The following is a 22385-nucleotide window of genomic DNA, read 5'->3' on the forward strand; positions in this document are numbered from 1 at the left end:
CACACCACTAGGCTCCTTGTATCCTTATAGGATGAACCTTCTGGAGGAGCTGCACAACCAGGTCTTTCATATGTGTTTACGATTAGCCTTCCTGAAGAGCTGCACAGCAGACTCTTTGTACTGACTTAGGACGAGCCTCCTGGAGGAGCTACACCAGCCGTCTCTTTGTATCAACTTAGGACAAGCCTTCTAGAGGCCCTGCGTTAGAGGGCCTGTTCAGCACTCCGCGGCTTCTACCTGTGCAGCGCGTGGGAGCCGTGCTGTTTAAAACAGGAGGTTCTGTGTTAAATGAAACATGTTCAGCACTCGCAGGTAATTACATCTACACGTTAGACTCTAATTAGTCGACTCCGGTGGGACCGATCCACTGACACTAATTAAACGTAGTCAATCCAAAGCTCCTCACTCGCGCACACTCGCTCACCCCCCGTACTTACCCTCTTTTACCGTGCCGCCAGGTGAGGCGGCGCGTGTGCCTTTTTTGTGGTCGGTCCATGGGCCTCTGAAGGCAGCCTTTAATCCTCGAGTCTCTGCTCTTTGACCGTGGAGTCCTCCTCCGATGGCTTTCTGTGTGCGTGTGCGTGCTCAAGAGAGGTTTGTGCATGGTTACAGTACTAATTTACTGGCCCACTGTTTGTGTCTGTTCTAATTAAGGCCAAGTATGGCAGGGCTGGGCTAGGCCCCCACTTAGGTCTGCGCTGTGTGTTACAGACAGAGAAATAGAGAAACACAGAGCGGGATAACCCCCAGGTCCACTTCAACTGCTTTCTTCCTTCGTGTGCGGGGTGGGGGGGCGGAGCATGCTAATTCCAGCAGGGGGTCGTCGTGGCAGGGCTGGGATGGGGGGTGGACAATGGTAGGTTTGGGGCATTGATTTGAACCATACCTCTACACATTCCTCAACCAAACACAATGAAGTTCATTATCCTGCAGGCCTCCCCTCCCCTCTACCTCAGCTCTTTCCTCTCCCGCCTTCACAAAGGGCCTTTCACCCACTAATGTCTAAAGTCCTTCAACTCAATCCCTATTCACACTCACCTTACACACACACGCACACACACACACACGTAGGCCAACACAGCGCCATAACCTACACACACGTATACAGGTATACATGCAAAGCCTGACTTTATACTGAAGGTTATCATATTATTCATTATATTTTTGCTTTTTATTTACAATAACTGCAGATTTAAATACAACCAAAGGCACTTTCAAATATTTTACTCAATATTTTACATACATTATGGTGCAAAAGCTTTAGTCACCCTAAAAAATCAGATTTAAAAAGCTTTTTATCTAAGCAGTAAAAGCGCAGTTACTGCACTTAGAAACTAACATTAGAATAAATACAAATAACATCAACACAATAGAACACATAGTGATTTATTGTCTGTTAAAGTCTTTGTTTAACCAATTCCAGTGATCGCTGTTAACCGTAGTTATCATCCATTACCTGGTTTATCTGATCAATGCTTAAATCAATTAGATCAGCTGTGCTGCTACTGGAATTGAACAAATCTATGCGACGGCTGGTGATGATGAGGAGAAATCCAGAACCAAACAAATCCAGAACTTTCTTTAAACCCTTAAATGGTCAGTGCCAACCGGCAGCCCCATGTGTTTATTACACACCTCTATAACCTAAGAATAGCTCAGCCAGTTGGCACTGAAGTCTCTGTAGTTACTGAATAATAAGCCTTAGAAGATTTTAAGGGGTTAAAACAAGAAATTTGGGTTATTTTTGCTGTGTTCCTATTTATTTGTATTAGTTCTAATGTTTTAAAAATGATTAGGGGGCTAAGACTTTTGCACACTGCTGTATTTTGGCAACAGCAAGAAATTATTTGAGGATAATTATCAGTTTATATGAATTTTATGTTTGATAATATGAGTTATAAGTTTTCTGCATCCAGCTGTCACTTTAGAAATACAAGGCATCTACTCTCTCAAAAAAGATGGTTCTTCAAGGGCTCTTTAGTAATGGAACTGGTTCTATATAGCACCCAAAAGGGTTCTTCTACTGTTACTATGTCAAACAGAGACTCATTTGGGTGCTATACAGAATCCTTTTCAAAAGGTTGCTATGTAGAACCATCTACAGCACATTCTCCATCAATCTGAAGAACACTTTCATGATGCAAAGAACCCTTTAATCATGCAAAGGGTTCTTTGAGTGTTCATGGTTCTTTGTAGAACCATTTTCTTTACTACAGAATCCTTAAAGAACCATCCTTTTTAAGAGTGTACAGCCCTGTTCATCATTCTGGGCACATTTACCATTTCTTAGTTCTCAGGTTAACTTCATGAACTTGGCTTATAACTCACTCACTCACATTTAGCAGGGTGAGGATTGTCCAGAAGGGGGCGCTATTAGTACAAGTAGCTTTGGGTGCTTCATAAAACTGTATGTGCCCGATTTATTTTGCAGCTGTCTAATAACTATCTACCATCTACTTTTAATGATTAAAACTGCAATTAATCTTGATTAATCACAGATTATTGTAGTTAATTGCGATTAATCACATTTGTTTTTCTCTAATTTGACCTTCTGGTGTTAGCATCACTCACGTTACTGATACTGCAGCTTCATTGCTGTTTTGTGTTTTGTAAGTGATACTTCAGACTCAACACTTGATATACTTTACTGGTAAACAAATTCCTGGCGTTGCAGTAGCTGGAAATAACCTTTTATCAGGACAGACATCAATGAAAGCTAAATCCATTTTGGAGCAAGAGGGCTACACAGTATCAGAGTCATAGTGAGTAGCAGGACTTCAGGCCGGAATTACGGATGGTTTGAAGGGCCAAACTATGAAAACACATTAAAGATGTTAAAAACTATTAGTGCTGGTAATATGGAATATTTTAATGTTTTTTAATGTGCTACCTTTGACAGCACTAGCACAGGTCACACATATTACACTGCCAAAAATAGTGTCTTTTCAAGTGAAATGATCTTAAATCTAGTTGATATTTCTAATATTTTGCTGCTGTCGGAACAAAATCTTGCATCTCCAAAACTTTACAGGAGAAGGAAAAAACATGCTTTACTTTTAATGTAAGTCAATGGAACCAGACGTCTTTCCGAGTCATTTTGGGTCACTTCTTTTGCTCCATGCATCATGAAATTTACATACAATGTAAAGGACAAAGGCATTTTCAGATTAGGTCAAAAACTGAAAAACAAAAATGGAGATACAAAGTTTTGTTTCGACAGCAGCAATTTCTTATTTTGAGATGGTTGTGCACTAATTATAAGCTTATTTTGCTTAATTTCTACTTGTTTTAGGTAATTTTATCAAGTAGAAATATTTATCTCACTATATTGGCAGATCATTTTGCTGGTTTAAGCACATTATCTGCCAATTTAGTGAGATAATTTTACTTAATAATATTACTTAAAACAAGTAAAAAATGTTTGGAAATAAGTTAAATAATCTTAAAATAAGCTCACAACAGGAGAAATATTAGATTTATTGATTATATTTAAGATCATTTTACTTGACAAGATACTGTTTTTTGCAGTGCAGAATCATTTTATACACGTATCTCTATGCACTGCAAAAAAATGATATCTTGTCAAGTGAAATTATCTTAATTCTAGTCAATATATCTAATATCTTCCATTTTGAGATGGTCGTGCACTTAGTATGAGATTTATTATTTACTTTTATTAAATAAAATTATCTCACTATACTGGCAGATCATTTTGCTGGTTTCAAGCTCATTTCTGCCAATATAGTGAGATAATTTTACTTTAAATTAAATTAAAATTAAAACTTAAATTCATTAAAACGTAAAAAAGTCTAGAAACAAGGAGTCTTAAACTCACAACAATCTTAAAAAGGGGGAAATATTAGATGATGACCATATTTAAGATAATTTTACTTGACAAGACACCCTTTTTTGCAGTGTATCTGTATTGACTAACACAAAAAACGTAGCTCCACACTGTACTCACACTCACCCTCACACACTACCTCCACACCCTTTGCACATAGGAACCCACCTACACTCACTACACTCCGGAGTCCTGTGTCCTGTTGGACACGTGTACACATAAGCTAAGATAAGAAGGACGGAGACAATGCGGTGTAGGGCGAGTCAAATGAGACGAGGCATACCCACACGCACACTCGACCGAGGCAGGCCGCACGCTTCTGCCCTGCTTGTGTTCTTATCAGCTCCCAGTGTGGCCCGAGCTGAAGTTGTGAATGGAGAGCAATTCATCTTCCCTCCCCTTTCCCAACAAGTGCTGATTATCCGTTAACCCGTGTGGGCGTATATTTGTGTACATGAGAAGGAGATAGATGGAGGGGGAGAGGGGGAGAGGGGGAGAGAGGGGGGCTGAAAGGCAAGGGGAGCTTTTGCCATATGAAAAATCTCCATGCGCCTGCTTCACTTGTTTACAAGCCCGGCAGCAGAACCGGTGAATCCAAATCTGTTGCAGAGGTGTTTAGCTAACGAGAGCCATCCTTCCCCGTGCGCTGCGCCGAACAAATCAACCGGCTTAATTATGATAATTGGCTGCAACTTCCTTTCTGATCCCACACGAAACAAAGTGAAGCGGGATCGCCGTGACGCCGCTCGTTAACGAGGTCGTCAGTCAACGGGCTTTGGCTAATTACGACAGAGGAGAAGGGGGGGGTGGAATTCGCACCGATTTCTTTGTGGACCAACGAGGGGCGATTTTTCACCAGCCAGCCGGTCAGGGCAGTCGCACCGAGAATTCCCTGACGGCTGTCTCAGGGACACATTAGCTGGTATTCTAGTTTGCATAAGTTTTTATGTCCACTGTCTTCTGTATCTACTGTAGCTTCATGCTTCTCTGCTAAACCTCACCCACTTAATCTCACCCTCAGGAACCAATCAGAAATCTTCTGGCTCTTTTACTTGTGCGAATAAAAGCTACGTTTCAAGAAGCAGTTTAACAGCAATCTGTTTAAAAATAAAAACGTTTTAGATTTCCTTCTGTCAGCTTGGGGACAATTTGGTCCCCATAACGTAGTAAATTCATGACCACACACACATTTCTGTTCTTATATTTGTGAGGTAGAGTGGAACCAGGTGACCCAACAGGGAACACGTTAAGAAACATGACCGTGTCTTTTTATTCCAAATGCAGCTGATAACTGGTGCATACGTCCAAATAAATTCTCATTCAGATCCCATATTATCATATACACTCTTTAGAAAGATGGGGTTCTTTAGTAAAGAAAACGGTTCTATATAGAACCATGGACACTGAAAGAACCCTTTGCAAGATTTAATGGTTCTTGGCATGGTGTAATGGTGTCTCTAAATAATATATATATATATATATTATTTATATATAACCTTTTTTGAAAAGGGTTCTATATAGCACCAAAAAGGGTTCTACTAATGTTACAAGCCAAACCTTTTCTGGTACTATATAGAGCCCTTTTTGCCTAATAATTTCTGTCAAATAAAAAAAAAAATACATGACTGTTCATTTATGTTTAATAATAATAACAATGTACTTAAATTGAACCCCTTATAATCTTGTAATATAGCTTATAATATAAGCTTATCATACATAAGCTTATTACATACTAAGGCTTATGGTTGAGCTATTCTTAGATTATAGAAGTGTATAATAAGACTTTGGGCTTGTCAGTGGGTTCTGGCCATTTAAGGAGTTAAACTCTGCAAATATTAATACTCTATTTCATTGATAAGTTTTGATTAGGGGGAGAACTGTCCATAATTTATTTGTCTATGATATCTAGGTAGAGACAGCCGAGCTCTCTCATAGGTTAGGACTTCAGGAGCTGAACTGAAGGCCTCACATGTTTGATTAACTACCAACATAATTAGGAACGGGCAGAGAAATCAACCAATCACTTGTTGATTTACAACAGGTGGGACTAATTTCATTATTGTAGTACCTCTGGAAGTTCTAGATACGTCACTCACTGTGAATACGTGGTCTAACCAGGTTTCAGGTAGTTGTTAGGAATGGAAAACAGCGGCAGCAGCTCTATCTGCGGGACTCTTTACTGAGAGACTCACTGTAAAAGTGATACACACTTTTTTCTTATCTCCAGTTAGGAGATCTAAACTTACTTAAGTGAAGTCAACAATCGACTGTCATGTCTGTTGCCTAGCAACCAACCGCAAGCGCACAGCTGAAACGTAAAAAAGCAATCAAGCTAGTCAGCCAGACAGCGAACATTAGCTACCGAAATTGATGTAAAAGTCAAACAAACCAAGCGTGATAAACTGTTAGTTGTGAATACTGTGAGAGCGCCCCCTGCTGTTTATCAGAGCATCTCCACTCCCCAGTTTCAGTCTCCATTACCCAAACGCTTTAGCCGAGCATGCTAACGTTACTCCTTCTAATAAACAGACACACGTTCAGCTCCGTCTCCTCATTATTCACCACCATCACTGTAATATTTCATCATCATCATCAACACACGAAGGTGATCAGAGGGGCGGTGGAGATCGAGTCTGCAGCGTCTGAGATCTTTAAAACGCAGAGTTAGAAAAGAAAATCATCTCACAGTGAAAGCAGCGTTTTACAGTAGAGATAAATGGAGCTCATTATGCTGGTAGTGAACTATGCTGCTGACACAGCTGCCTAAAAACCATAGAAACGGACCTTAAACAGAAGTGAGGACCCTGTTGGGGTTCATCCTAAAGTTAGGACAGGATTTTGAGGTTTAGTCTAGTTAGGTTGTTTGTGTGATGCTGTTTTCTTATCTGGAGTTCATGATGAGATTATGAAGTTAGGAACTGTTATTCTGTAATAGCTTCTGTCCCAAATTCAGTCCGTACTGAAGTCGTCATGGCAACTAAACAGATTTCAGAGTTAAGATGTTTCTGTAATGCGGGCCCAGGATCTCATTTCACAAATAAGCCATGTTTTGTTTTGTTTTCTCGTGAGTTGACCCGTTAAAATCATCTAGTAAGAGTATGTCATTGGAATGATGCGTTAACTGCATTTTGATTGGCTGTTTCACACAGTTGAGATGGTTGTAACTCTTGTGGCTGTGTTTCAAGTGAGTTGAAGGACACTTTACTTTATGCAACTCAAGCGCAACTTCCTTTCATGTAGGTTTCAAGCAACTGAGGTTGCATGGAAGTTACGTGGTGTAAAGCCAGCCTGAGACACTGTGGACTGTGTTTGGGATATTTTGGGGGCTGTAGTTCTGTAGTTTGTCCCACAGACATCTCCATAAACATGACTGCGCCCTGAATCACTGCACTCTGACTTCCATTCAAAACAAGCACAGGAAAAGTGATGTAGTGTCTTCGACAGCCTCATGGAGTGTGTGTGAAAAGTGTGTGTGTGTGTGTGTGTGTGTGTGTGTGTGGCGAGTGGAATGGGACTGATTGAATTAGAGTAATTAGAGCCGGCTCACAGTGTCAGTATTAATCACTCTGCAGTCTCATTATGAGTCCCGCACATCACGCCTTTCATCTCATAATCATCCCACACTCACCAAGTCACACATATTAACCCACATCCCTCTCTCTCTCTCTCTCTCTCTCTCTCTCTCTCTCTCTCTCACACACACTAACCCACATCCTCTTTAATGACTGTGTGTGCAGATTGCTCCTGCCATTGCCGTTGAGCGCTGACGGGGAATGAAGACCAGCGAATCTGAAGACAGGTGAGCCATGCGCTACTCAGCACCTCCTCAAAGCATGCTGGGAGTTGGAGTGCACATAGAATTGCAGTCCTGTTTAGTTTGTGTGTCCACTGCACTGTCATGTAACCTCCATAACACACAGTCATATGCAAACGGCCAAGTTGCGTGTTCACTGATAGCAAGAGGATAGTAGGCCACTGTTGGCCCGCTGATGGCAAACTTGGTGGTTCACTGGTGTTTTGCTCAGCGTTTTCCGGGTGGGCCACCAGTGGTTAAGCAGAGTATTAGACAAAATTCCACTTCTCATCGCTCATTTTCCACTCACAGTCTAATTTACTTATTTTTCCTTCCTTCCTTTCTTTCTTTAGTTATACTTTGTAAATTCGTTTAGGAAATAATTTTAATCTTGCACAGTGTCAGCAACAACATTTTCAATAAAAGCATTTTATATTAGGCCTTTTTTTTCTCTGTTGTTTGTAATATTTGTTTGAGTTTATTTTTAAAATAAAAGACTAGCCTCAAAAGGGATGGCATGCCCATTCCAGGTGAGAGGAAAGGATCTGTCTCAGGTGGAGGAGTTTAAGTATCTCGGGGTCTTGTTGACGAGTGATGGGAAGAGGGATGGTGAGATCGGCCGCAGGCTGGGACAGGCGGCAGCAGTACTGCAATCGCTGTACCGGACTGTAGTGGTGAAGAGGGAGCTGAGCCATAAGGTGAAGCTCTCTGTTTACTGGTCGGTCTACATCCCCACCCTCACCTGGTCATGAGCTTTGGGTAATGACTGGTCACGGATACAAGCGGTGGAAATGAGCTTTCTTCGCAGGGTGGCGGCGACACTCTACTTGATAAGGTGAGGAGCTTGGTCATCTGGGAGGAGCTCAAAGTAGAGCCATCACTCCTCCAGATTGAGAGGAGCCAGTTGTGGTGGTCCGGGCATCTGATCAAGATCCCCCTGGACACCTCCCGGTGGAGGTTTACCAGGCACTGCCTACTGGGATGAGACCCCGGGGTCGTCCTAGGACCTACTGGAGGGATTATATCTCCAAGTTGGCCTGGGAGCGGCTCGGGGTCCGCCAGGATGAGCTAGGGATGTGGTGGGGGACAGGGTCATCTGGGACTCACTGATCTCCCGACTGCTACCGTGACCCTATCTGGACTGAGCAGTTAAAGATGATGATGATAAAAGTCTCTGTGCATTTAAAATCTGTTTGAAGACATCAAAAACTAGTTATTGCTTGTATGCAGGACAGTAATCTGGGTGGTCCGAACAGTCAGTGGGGTGCTGACTTTATCAAGGCAGTGGACCGGTACATGCTTTCTATCTGGGTTTTGTCAATTTTCTAAGTGAAAAAATAGACGTAAAATAAAATTTGCCATAGCTTTAGCAAAGGCAGACAATTAATAATTAGTTGTTAATAGTAATTGTGCATTAAAGTATTCTATGTAGAGGATGTTTTAACTTACTTTCACTTAGAAAATCAACAACACGTGTCCTCCGACCAGAGGTGCCCAAACTTTTGCATATGACTGTTATATAGGTCTTTGAGGATGGACGTACAAGGAGGCGTAACGTTTGAATTCAGACATATTTCCACTGAACCCAGATGTAGTCAGTCAGCCAAGACATGCTTGGTGTTCAGATTTGGCTTTTTAGTTTAGAGCTAGAGCTGTGAGGCTAATGTAGCTAACAACCTCTAGATGCTAATAGTCACCCAAATCTTTTCCATAGAACAGCATTGTACAAAGTCACCTTAGTATTTTTGCTTGCCATTGGAATAAATACAAATAAACATAAATACAACAAAAAATAATATCTTCTCAAGTAAAATGATCTCACAATATTGGCAGATAATTTTGCTTGTTGTAAGAAATGAGTTTCAAACCAGCAAAATGATCTGTAAGTATAGTGAGACTACATTTAAGAAAGACTTTGAACACCAGGCGTGTCCTGGCTGATCGACTGCAGCTAAGGAAAAGGGGAAAATTGTGTACATTTGATTTTTTGTGGAATCAGTCTTTTAAAAAGTATCCCACTTGGTTGTTAGGGTTTTTTGTTGGTGTGCCAGCAGCAATGCATTAATGACAAACAATCCCATTGGACATCAGCGTCAACATATATGTCACTGCTGTCAGAACAAAACCTCATATCTCATTTTTTTGTAATTTTTCAGTTTTTGACATAATTTGAAAACGCCTGTTGATCTTTACATTGGGTGTAAATCTCATGATGAATGGACCAAAAGAAACGTCCAAAAATTACTTGGAAAAATTCTGGTTCCATTGACTTACATTAAAAGTAAAGTAGGTTTTTTCCTTCTCCTGTAAAGTTACCATTTTTGTTCTGATGACGTATCACAGTCATTATATATACATACATATACATACATTATATATATACATATATATACAGTCACTATATATATACATATATATATATACATACCACATATGATTGTGGTATGTCATCAGAACAAAACCTCATGTCTCTAAATGGTAACTTTACAGGAAAAAGAAAAAACCTACCTTGCTTTTAATGAAAGTCAATGGAACCAGAATTTTTCCAAGTAATTTTTGGACGTTTCTTTTGGTCCATTCATCATGAAATTTACAGACAATATAAAGACCAACAGGTTTTTTCAAATTATGTCAAAACTGAAAAATGACAGAAATGGAGATACGAGGTTTTGTTGTGTGTCAAACATACATACATACATATACATACATACATACATCATCTAAACCGCTTATCCTTCTGGGTCGCGGTGGGGTGCTGGAGCCTATCCCAGCTGTCATTGGGCGGAAGGCAGGATACACCCTGGACAGGTCGCCAGTCCATCGCAGGGCAGACAGACAGACAGACATACACATTCACACACACACTCACACTCACACCTAGGGGCAATTCAGCAAGTCCAATCAGCCTGACTGCATGTTTTTGGACTGTGGGAGGAAACCGGAGTACCCGGAGGAAACCCACGCAGACACGGGGAGAACAGGCAAACTCCACACAGAAATGACCCTGGTCACCCGGCCGGGAATCGAACCCAGGCCATTCTCGCTGTGAGGCAACAGCGCTACCAACGGCGCCACCGTGCTGCCCCTTGTGTCAAACATACAAAAGGCAATTTTAATTTTGACGACAAAACATTTCATAAACGTGAGTGCGAGTTTAGTTCTACAAATGTGTGTTTTGCTTATGTTTTTTTCTTTTGCAAACTTGCAAAAACATAGGAATTGTTCTCACAATCAACATCAATTATTTTGGGTTGAATAATTTTCCAATAATAAGCAAACTTCCAGATCAACAGCAGCAACCAGTAAAATTTGTTGCCTTTATTCGCTCACCCTTATCATAATCATTTAAATGGGTTGAAAAAATCATCCGTTCATAATAGCATCTCAAAATAATCAGAAACGGTGTAAAATATATCCGGACCTGTGTTTAAACGCACCAACCTTTTTACCTCATTAGCTCCTCAACTGAGGAAAAAACATACAGTGAAATGAAATGAAAGCAAACCATGTTCGTTCATCTTTGAAATGATTGTTTGGACGTGAGGAGGACTCCCTAATAAGGTATGGCACGAAAACAACGGCGCAAAGGAGAATCAGAATGCGGCTCCTTTGAGTGGAGAGAGTGTTTGTCTTAATGAATGCAGGTCGGCTTAATGACGGAGAGGAGACTTCAAACGGCGGCTTGAGACGCCCTCGTTCTGATGAGGAGGGGTCCGCGCTGTTTAATATGTGCTTATGCAAACATGGCTCCTTCACACCGCCCAAAACCTTACAGCCACCTTCACCCCCCACCTTCACTCCACCCCCCCCCAGCTCCCCAGTCCTTTTAATCACTGAGATTACTCATGTAGCTGCTTCAGCTTTCTTAACCTGCACCTTTATAGCTGCTCATATTGACCAGTTTGACCAGGAAAGTTGGTCAGATAGGGTTTGGTATTTTAAAGGTGACCTATTATGCTAATTTTCAATGTTTATCATTTTATTTTGGGGGTCTAGAACAGATTAACCTGCTTCATTGTTCGAAAAACACATTGTTTTTCTCACACTGTACATCTCTAATCACCCTCTGTCTGAAACGCTCTGTTAGAGCTCCTGTGTCTTTAAGCCCCGCCTCCCGATGAGCCCAGTGTGCTCTGATTGGTCAGCTCGCCCACTCTGTTCTGATTGGTCAACCCCCAAAAGTGTAATACACCCCCTTTCGTTATAGCAGAGAAACCGACCTTAGAGATCGGCATCAGTAAAAACAACCTGTTGGCAAGAAAGGCATCAACTATTGATAATAACTTATTTATAATTGATAATAACACTGTAATAAACATGCAGACCCATGATTAGTGTGTGAGCCTTTAGCTCCTGTGAGAAGACGGTTGAGTAGTGTGCTGTGATCATGTTTGCGATCAGTAAGTGAGTGTGAATGTGCACACACACACACACACATATATATATATATATATATATATAAATCTACGTATTGTTTCTCTCTCTGTATCTCTCTATATCTCTCTCTGTTCCTGTGCTCTGCTCTACATCACTCTTTCTTTTCTTTTCTTTTCTTTTCTTTCGTTTCCCCTTATTGTTCTGTTTTTTTGTATCTCTTCTCACCCCTCTGTTTCCTTTCTCCTTCTTTTACTTCTCTTTTCTGCTCTCAACCACTTCCGTGCATTTTTGTCCCTTAATCAATTTCTTCTCTCTCTCTCTCTCTCTCTCTCTCTCTGTTTAATTCAGTTCTATAGGCTTTACCGGTATGACCATATTCAGTTACAGTATTGCCAAAGCATCAAGAAGGAACAATAAAAAAGGAACATCTAGAACAATAAATAGTCTCAATAAGAACTCTCGATTTCATTTAATAGAAAAAATTATTTTAATAAAACTCACATAAAGTTTGGGCCGTTTGTCTTTATTACAGAAACAGTTTAATTGAGGGTGAATCAAAAATATGTCTGTTCAAAACAGAGGTATTCTCTCTGCCTCTCTCTCTCTCTCTCTCTCTCTCTCTCTCTCTCTCTCTCTGTCTCTATCGCTCTCGCTCTTTCTCTCACTGACTATCTCGGTCTCTATCTCTCTCTCTCTGTCTCTATCTCTCTTGCTCTCTTTCTTGGTTTGTCTTTTATCTCTCTGTTTCACTTTCTTTTCTAGCTCTCTCACTTTGACAAGGTGGCCTTCTATCCCTCTTTCAGTCCCTCTCACTCCTCTGTCTCTCTCACTCCTCTGTCTCTCACTCCTCTGTCTCTCTCCCTCTCTATCACTCTCTCTCTCGTCTTACCAAGATCTCTCTCTCTCTCTCTCTCTCTGTCTCTATCTTTCTCTCTCTCTCACTTTGTCTTTTATCTCTCTTTCTCTTTTTTCTCATTCTCTCTCTTCCTACCGTGATTCTCTCTCTCTCTCTCTCTCTATCTCTCTCTCTCTCTCTCTCTCTTTTTTTTCTCACTCTCTCTTCCTGCCAAAATGTCTCTCTCCTCTCTTTTCCTGTCTCTCTCTGTCACTTTGTCTTTTATCTCCCTTTCTCTTTTTTCTTATTCTCTCTCTCTCTCTCTCTCTCTCTCTCTCTCTCTCTAATTGTGTTGTAAATTACCTTAGCTGTATATTAGCCCATCAGGTCGGATTGAGTCCATCAGGCCAAACTGTCTGTGTGTGCATTCATGCATGTTTGTGTGTGTGTGTGTGTGTGTGTGCGCGTGTGTGTTTGATGCACCGCGCGGTCCCCGTTTGGCGTGCTGGTGAGAGGGAGATCATTATGTGCGTCTGCGTTCGAGTCATTTTTATTTAAGAAGCCAGACAATGGGCTGTTGATTGAGGGAGAAATCGGGGGAGCTGACAATGGGGCTCTGTGCCTCCGAATGCAGCACCATTCGGCCCCCTCGGCTTTAAAAAGGGCCCCTGCTCATTGTGGCTCCGCCAGAGAGGCAGAGAGAGAGGCAGCCAGAGAGGCAGAGACGGGAGTGAAAAAGCACGCTGCTTAGGAGGAGGAATATTTTGCCGTGGTATGTCATTATTTTGCAAATTTCTATTATCTCATCATGTTGTCTTCATTGTAATTGCGGCTAATTAGAGGGCTAGTTAGAGCCCCGGCTTTGAGGCCCGGCTTTGCCGTGAATGGAGCGCCGCGATTAGCCCTCTCCACCAGAGGAAGCGGAGAAAAGGGGAGATTAATCTGGTTACCTTGGCGACACTCGCTTCCATCTGCGAGGAACAATGCAGTTTTGTTTCTTTGGATCAGTTGGGATCAACAGAACGTGGAGCTCTCGCCCGAACAATGCCGAATTCTGTCTGACCCACTCCCCCGCGCACCCCCCCACACACCACACCACACCGTCCTTCACTTCATCACTCCCCTCACCCTCCTCCTCGTTCTCCTGCACCTCCTGCTGTACCTCCTCATCTCCTCATCACTCCTGCCTGTCCAGGCCTCTGTTTATATATTCATATATATATTCTTTTTCTCTGTAGGTCTCTGTATCACTCTCTCTGTCTGTCACTCTCTCTGTGTCACTCTCTATCTCTGTATGTCTCTGTCACTCTCTCTCTTCATGTCCCTAAGTCACTCTCTTTGTGTCACTCTCTGTCTCTATGTCTCTACCTCACTCTCTCTGTATGTCCCTGTCTATGTCACCGTCTTTGTGTCTCTGTCACTCTCACTTTCTATTCCTCTGTCACTCTCCTTTCTCCTGTGTCTCTTTCACTCTGTCACTCTCTCTGAATGTCTCTCTATCACTCTCTCTGTATCTGTCACTCCCTCTTTCTGTGTCTCTTTGTAACTCACTCTGTAAATCCCTATGTCACCTTTTTGTGTCTCTGTGTCACTCTCTATATGCCTGTGTCACTCTCTCCTTGTCTCTGTCACTTTTTCTCTGTATTTCTTTGTCACTCTCCCTTTTCCTATGTCTCTTTCACTCTCTTTCACTCTCTGTATGTCTCTGTCACACTTTATATGTCACTCTCCCTCTTTATGTCTGTGTCACTCTCTCTCTGTATGTCTCTGTGTCACTCTCTGTGCCACTCTCCTTCTTTATGTCTCTATGTCATTCTCTCTCTGTATGTCTCTATATCACTCTCTCTTTCTGTATGTCTCTATGTCACTCCCCCTTTCATGTCTCCATGTCACTCTTTCTCTGTATGTCTTTATGTCACTCTTTCTCTGTTTTTGTCACTGTCTGTCTTTCTCTCTTTGTTGACCTCTCTCTCTCCCTCTCTGTATGTCTCTATATCACTCTCTCTTTTTATGTCTCTATATCATCACTATCTCTGTGTCACTCTCTCAATGTCACTGTCACTCTCTCTCTGTGTCTCTATATCACTCTTTCTCTGTCTATGTCACTCTGTTTTTCTCTTTGTTAATCTCTCTCTCTCTCTCTCTCTCTCTCTCTGTCTATGTCTCTATGTCACTTTCTCCTCTTTATTTCTCTCTGTCTCCTCATTTTGTTGTTTAAATGTCTCTCCTGCTCCTCTCTGCTCTCCTGATCTCTGTAAAGGGGCCTCTGATGGTGGCTTTTTAAATATTTGGTCTTGGCCTTCTGTGTGTGTGTGTGTGTGTGTGTGTGTGTGTGTGTGTGTTTGAGTGGTACAGGCGCTTAGGAGCAGGCGGAGATTGTCAGAGGTTGCGACCTTGTCACACACATCCCGGAGGTTTGTCCCCAAATCCCCCCTCTGGGCTGAAAAGCACTTAATGAAATAATACACCCGCCTGAGGACCCAGCTCAGAGAGAGAGAGAGAGAGAGAGAGAGACACAGACAGACTGAGAGACAGAGAGAGAGACTGAGAGACTGAGAGAGAGAGATACTGAATAACCTGACCAGTGAGCCGTGACTTGTACAGTAGACTAGTGTGTCTGAAGTAAATGAGAGGCTTTTGTTTTTTTCTCTTTTCTTTAGTCTCTTTGTGGAGGGGAAAATGAAGAGAAGAGAAAAGAGAAAGAGAGAGAGTGAGAGAGAGAGAGAGAGAGAGAGAGAGAACGAAGGAAGAAAGCAAAGCACAGCCTTTTGCTGATCACGTGCGACTCTTCATTGTGATGAGGAGTTAGAGAGGCTTGGAGCACGAAACGCAAAGTCTCTCCATCTGGTGCTCCACGCACAGAATGTGAGAGAGAGAGAGAGAGGGAGAGAGGGAGAGAGGGAGAGAGAGAGAGAGAGAGAGAGAGAGAGAATTGGACCCAATCGAGGGTACGGCAGTGACATCTGGTCCCATGGGCACAACAATGAAAATCCATGTCGATGGCGCTGAGGGACGTGCTGTGTTCCAGCACACTGCGTGTTGTCCCTCTTTCTGTGTCTGTGTGCTGTACTGTGTATGTCTGTGACTGACAGACAAACCGAAAGTAACCATGGCAGCGATACACTGTTAAGACGTTTAAGATCCTGTTTACACCTGGTTACGCATGCGTCTGGAGGATCTGGATTATATCTGGTGGCTACATTGCATAAAAATGCAAGTGTAAACGCACCCAAGACACAATTAAAACAGATACAAATCTGACCACTCAAACCACTTCAGGAGGAGGTCAGCAGCGTAGACACACCTCCAAGACACATTTGACAACCTAAACTCCTCCCAGTACAACCAAACCCCCTTCCAGTACAACCTAAACCCCTCCCAGTACAACCTAAACCCCTCACAGTACAACCTAAACCCTTCCAGTACAACCAAAACCCATCCCAGTACAAACTAAACCCCTCACAGTACAACCCAAACCCTTCCAGTACAACCAAAACCCCTCCCAGTACAATCAAAACCCCTCCCAGTACAACCTAAACTCCTCCCAGTACAACCAAAACCCTTCCAGTACAACCGAAACCCCTCCCAGTACAAACTAAACCCTTCCAGTACAACCGAAACCCCTCACAGTACAACCTAAACTCTTTCCAGTACAACCAAAACCCCTCTCAGTACTAATGAAACTCCTACAAGTACAACCAAAACCCCCTCACAGTACAACCTAAACCCTTCCAGTACAACCAAAACCCTCCCAGTACAACCAAAACCCCTCCCAGTATAACTGAAACTCTTCCCAGTACAACCAAAGCCCCTCCCAATACAACCTAAACTCCTCCCAATACAACCAAAACTCCACCCACCACAGCCAAACGCCCTTCCGAGACAAATGAAATCGATCCCAGTACTAGCTAAACTCCTTCCAGTACTACCTAAACTCCTTCAAGTACAACCAGAACTTGGGTTTGAATATTGACCTGTATTTGGAGCATCTGTCCAATCTGGACAACTGCTGTCTATAACAGAGGTTAACAACCCAAATGTTAAGAAGAGCCATTTTGTCCTTTCAACAAAAATCAAACCACCTTGGGAGCCACAACATTTATGTCCATTTTATCATCTTGGATGTAAACATGTCTCAGTATGTGCTACTGAACTAGTATAGGCTAAAAAATTCAATATAAACGAAATCACAGACTAACTTTGCTCTGCTTTAAGCTTTAGCTCAGCTATAGCTGCATTTCTCGCATCTCCGGCAGGAAACTTTTTCTCAAGAGTGGAATAGTTTTCTTGTAAAATGTCTCTCGGTGTTCGGCTGAAGTCGCTTCTCATTCTTCAGCTTCTTGTTCGAATTTTCCCGTTCCACCTTAAATAGTGCCTGAGGTGCCAGAATGTAACTGCTGCACCATTTAAGGTGGAATGGGAGAATTCAAACAAGAAGCTGGTGAATCAGAAACTGACTTCAGCTTCGTGACTTTTTTTATTGTTTCAGTTTCTCGTTGCAGATTAAACGTATCAGGAAACCAGCTGGAGTGATTATAAATGCAAACAAATCCATTCGTCTCCAGATTATCAATGTTCATCTTAAATCTCTCTCTTTGCCGTTTCGTTAGCTACTACCTGGGCGAGACTGTTGTCTGTGTTGCTATGGTGACCAGCAGTCTGCGCTGATCTTCAGGGTTAAAGGGTGAATTAGCAGTTCTACATTAACTCCAGAGTTTAAGACCATTTATTGTTAAACTGTGTTGAACGATCAGCAGAGCTTTATTTTACTGTAAAGGAGGATTATTTTATTTTTACCTACAAATCTACAAAAGGACAGTATAATAGCCGCATGTTGCCGACCGCTGGTCTATAAGAAGGGAAGAAATATTTGGGGGAAAAGCGTCCGTCATTTCTTTTCTCGGCTCTGAGAAAGTTTGATAAACTTTTACCTGCTTTTGTTTTAAACTCCTCCCGAGCGTCTTCAAACCCAAACGAAAGAAAAACAAACAACCGGGAGCGCCTGTGTGGCTGAGGGACCAGCATGTGCACTTATCTTTGTCGACAATTTCCCCCCTGTCGCGTTTCATGTGCAGTCAAACTGGACGGCCCGGCGGTACACTCGTAATTTCCGTATGTCATCTCTCTCCAAATCGCTTCAAAGATTCGCCGCGTGCCAAAGATTTTACGCCCGTCTTTTTCCTCAGCGAGTTTTTGGCTCGGAGCAGCAAGGAGAAGAAGAGGCAGAGGAAGAAGAAGAGGCAGAAGAAGAAGGAGAGGGAGAAGAAGAAGAAGAAGACGGGGGGAATAAAAAACAGCGTCTGAACAGAGAGAGAGAGTGTGTGTTTAAAAGGGCCTCTGTCGAGCTGCATTGTCAGATGTGACTCCAATTGCACACATCTGCTGCGTGTGGTGCATCTGTTATTTAGCGACTGAAGAGCTGACAGCAAACATCCTCATTATTGCAGCTCCGCTTTTTATTCATTCACTTTCTCTCTCCCTCTCCCTCGCTCACCCTCTCTCTCTCTGGGCACACAATGGCTAATCATCTGGCGTGGTTGGAGAGGTGGTAGTGTTGGGGAGTAAATGGATGGGTTGATGTTCTACTGCTTTTTTTCTTTCCTGCTGTCATTGTGTTGTCTTTCGGCGCGGGGCACAGGAGTGTGTGGTGGAGGTGAAATGGCTTTGATTCTTGTCGAGATTTTAGGTGGCTGTGCGTACGAGCGCTGCACCCCCTCCACAGTCGGCTACAGTCGTAATAGCGACCCCATCACGCTCCTGGCCTTTTAATGGGAGCATTTACTGCATGATGTCATCGATCTGTGGCAGCCATTGTTTGATCCGGCCCGTGTGACCATTGTCGGCTCTTTTCTGGTTCCTTTCCTGCCTCCGAAATCACACACACATGTACCGAAATGGTTCTGGCTCTGAAGATCCACACGGCTCAGAGCTGAGTGTCTCTCAGATTCACCATGTTCAGGTTTCCAGGCAGTAAACAGACCTCCAGACAGGCCATGACAGACAGACAGCTAAAAACAAGGCTAAATGGGAGACAAGAAGAGAAGAAATCAGTAGGGAAGAGGAGAAAAAAGAGGAGAAAAGAGAAGGGAATGAGGGAGAAGAAGAGGATGAATGATAAGAAGAAAAATGAAAAAAGAGGCTTTCAAAAAGATGAGAAGAGAAGAGAAGGAAATAGAAGACGATGAAAGAAGAAGGAAGAAGAGAAGGGAGGATGAGGAAAGAAATGAGAAGGAAAGAGAAGAAAAAAATGGAAAGAGAAGAAAGCACAAAAAAAGAGAAAAGAGAAGAGAAGGGATGTAAAAGAAAAAAATGAGCAGAAACAAAGAGAAGAGAACAGGAGAGATAGGACAAAAAGAAAAGATGAGAAAGAACGGATGAGAAGAAAGGAGAAGAGAAAGAGACAAAAAGAGAAGAGAGAAGAGAGACAAGGAGAGGACGAGAGTAGAAGAGAGTGAAGGAATGAAAGGAAAATAAACGTGAAGAAAAGAGATTAGATGAGATGAGAAGAGAAAAGTACAGAAATGAAGAGAAGAGAAGAATGAGAAGGCAGAAGAGAAGAGAAGAAAAGAAGGGGAAGACAAAAGATATGAGAAGAGAGAAGAAAAAAATGAGAATGAAAGAGATTAGAAGAGGCCAGACCAGAGGAGATGAGACCAGATGAGACGAGACAAGGAGAGAAGAGGCAAGAAGAGAAAGGGAGAGAAAGGACAGAGAAACGAGATGAAAAGAGATGAGAAGAGAAGAGAAAAGAAGAAAGGAGAAGGGAAAGAGATGAAATAAGAAAACAGAAAAAAGGAGAGGACAAGAGAAGATGCGAGTGAAGGAAAGATAGGAAAATAAATGAGAAGAAAAGAGATTAGATGAGATGAAGAGAAGAAAGAGAAAAGAGAAGAATAAAAAAAAGACAAAAGAGGTGAGAAGAGAGAAGAAAAAAAAGAGAACAAAAGAAAGTACAAAAGACTAGACTAGATGAGGTAAGATCAGATGAGATGAGACAAGGAGAGAAGAGAAGAGAAGAGAAGAGAAGAGACAAATAGCGGAGAAGAGAAGAGAGTGCAGAAGAGAAGAGAAGAGAACAGAAGAGAAGAGAAGATATAAGAGAAGAGAAGCGAAGATATAAGAGAAGAGAAGAGAAGAGAAGAGAAGAGAGGAGACAAATAGTGGAGAAGAGAAGAGAAGAGACAAGTAGTGGAGAAGAGAAGAGGAGTGAAGAGAAGAGAAGAGATCAGAAGAGAAGAGACAAATAGTGGAGAAGAGAAGAGAAGAGATCAGAAGAGAAGAGAAGAGACAAATAGTGGAGAAGAGAAGAGAAGAGACAAGTAGTGGAGAAGAGAAGAGAAGAGATCAGAACAGAAGAGAAAAGACAAATAGCAGAGAAGAGAAGAGAAGAGAAGATATAAGAGAAGAGAAGAGAAGAGACAAATAGTGGAGAAGAGAAGAGATCAGAAGAGAAAAGAAAAGACAAATAGCGGAGAAGAGAAGAGAAGAGAAGAGAAGAGAAGAGAAGAGAAGAGAAGAGAAGAAATCAGATGAGAAGAGAAATGAGGAGAAAAGTCCACCACAACAGTGTATTGATATTACACTTGAAAATAGACATCATTAGCCTGCAGAACCTACTTAGCTTCACGCCAAGCACATTAAATATCCAGAACGGTTCTCGTGAAGCTCCTCAGAGGGAGTATGGATAATAAGCATGACTGATAATTTATGTTTCTCATCTCATAATACATTCATCTAATCCGTGAACCATGGTGTTTTGGAGAATGCCTTTGTGTGTCTCCTGGTAGGTAAAACAACAGCCCCCCTTTTATATTTACATTTACAGTCCAAATGAGTGGAATGGAGCACAAACACAAACACACGTATGTAAAAACACACGTATGGACGGGTGTAATTGCGGACAGGGCGCCCGCAGAGATCGGCGTGCGGGAGGGAGTTAGTCATCATTGAATATCAAAGCCATCACGGCATCCGAAACGCTGCCCTTAATGAGGGGGGACGCAGGAGAGACGGAGAGATGGAAGGAAGGCGAGGATGAGAGAAAAGAGAGACAGGAAAAGGGGGCGGGGCAAATGCTAAGCTGGGTCAAACCCTCATCGGCGCATCCGTTGGCATAGGTGCCCGTGAGATGCCAAGCCTTTGTGTGATGGAGGGGTCGGGGTGAGGGTATTGTCCTCTCGCGCACACACAAACAGACTTGGCGATGCCCTCTGTGCCATCTGCAGCCTGTGCCCTGTGTCGCTGCCCCTCCCCCGCCCGAACTGTTCCGTGTTGGTTGGGCTTAACCATCTGTATGCCAGGCGGGAGCGCAGGAAACAGGCGCTGTGATGCACACACGGCCCTGTGACACACAGCGTACCCACGACAAAAGGCCCGGAAAAAAGCCTTTGACAACAATAGCTGCCAATAAAGCATGTAGAACCAATGCATTTGCATATCACACTGAGGCTTTGTTGTTGTCTTTAGATGCTCTGTAAGATATACAAATGCTTAACGGCTTGGTTTATGGTTTAGGTTACTAGTGGAGAGCGGGGCACGGGTGAAAATAACCTTATTTCAGGTAGTTAAACAGGCTTAAGCGTGCTTTCAGCTACCTTGTATCCTCATAGCAACGTCACCTATGCATTTTGACGACAGATATTTCTCAAGATTCACCACGATGATTGCTTATGCACCATAAAAGTAATAACAATAATAATATTTAGCACTTTTCATGCAGCTCAAAGTGCTTTAGAGACAGGTTATAAAGCTTAACAGTAACACAAGAAATTATAAGCATTCATCATGATGAATGAATCATAGAATCATATAAGAAAATAACAGATCGAATTAAAAAATACCACGAGACGTAGAGTTTTAATTAAACGCTGAGTTAAAGAGTTTTTAGTTGCTTCTTATAAGTGAGCTCTGAGCTTGACTGTCCTATAAAAGGTGAACTGAGCTCCTCCACTGAAGCCTCTTCACGTTTCTGTATTTTACAGAAGGTGTTTGAAGAAGGTCAGTTTCTGCAGATCTTAGATCATAAACAGACAGACACTGTGATGTAAGCGGTGCTTCAAGGTCATTTAGAGCCTTAAAAACTAGTAGCAGAACTTTAAAATCGATCCTGAATGATACAGACAGCCAGGGCAGCTCTTTTAAAACAGGACTGATCTGATCTCTCTTCTTAGTTTTTGTTAAGATGTTGATGCATTTAGTACAAGTTGTAAAGGATGTATTGGTTTTTTTAGGACGTCCAGTAAGAGGACCATTACAGTGATCAACTCTGCTGTCACAAATGCATGAACAAGTTTACATTGTTTGTACCTTTTTTTCCTACAATGTAGCCCCTCTGTCAGTTAGTTAACCCTGTCGATGGGGTCATTTGTAACTTTACCACTCACTATTGTTCGTAAACAATAAGCGCTGACAGAGACGTGTTGGTTAGCATGTATAAAAATGCATTAATCTTGCTCAAAGTATTCAGCACAACACAAACTGGTTTGTGTGTTGCTTTTCCTCATTGCTTTAATGTTCGATCTGTGGTGAATTAACTT

At 42.3% G+C, this 22385-nt stretch overlaps 1 protein-coding gene across 2 annotated transcripts in view; it reads left to right on the plus strand.

The window, feature by feature from the left end:
- sox5 (SRY-box transcription factor 5) overlaps positions 1 to 22385 on the plus strand; it is a 412851-nt gene that overhangs the window by 198358 nt on the left and 192108 nt on the right. For both annotated transcript variants that reach the window (XM_036577717.1, XM_036577716.1), the window contains one exon: positions 7582 to 7643. In XM_036577717.1, the coding sequence (XP_036433610.1) occupies positions 7618 to 7643 (26 nt within the window). In that variant the 5' untranslated portion in view covers positions 7582 to 7617. The remainder of the gene's footprint in view (positions 1 to 7581; positions 7644 to 22385) is intronic.

The sequence above is a fragment of the Colossoma macropomum genome, unplaced genomic scaffold, assembly GCF_904425465.1.
Source record: "Colossoma macropomum unplaced genomic scaffold, Colossoma_macropomum, whole genome shotgun sequence".
Taxonomy (NCBI): Eukaryota; Metazoa; Chordata; class Actinopteri; order Characiformes; family Serrasalmidae; genus Colossoma; species Colossoma macropomum.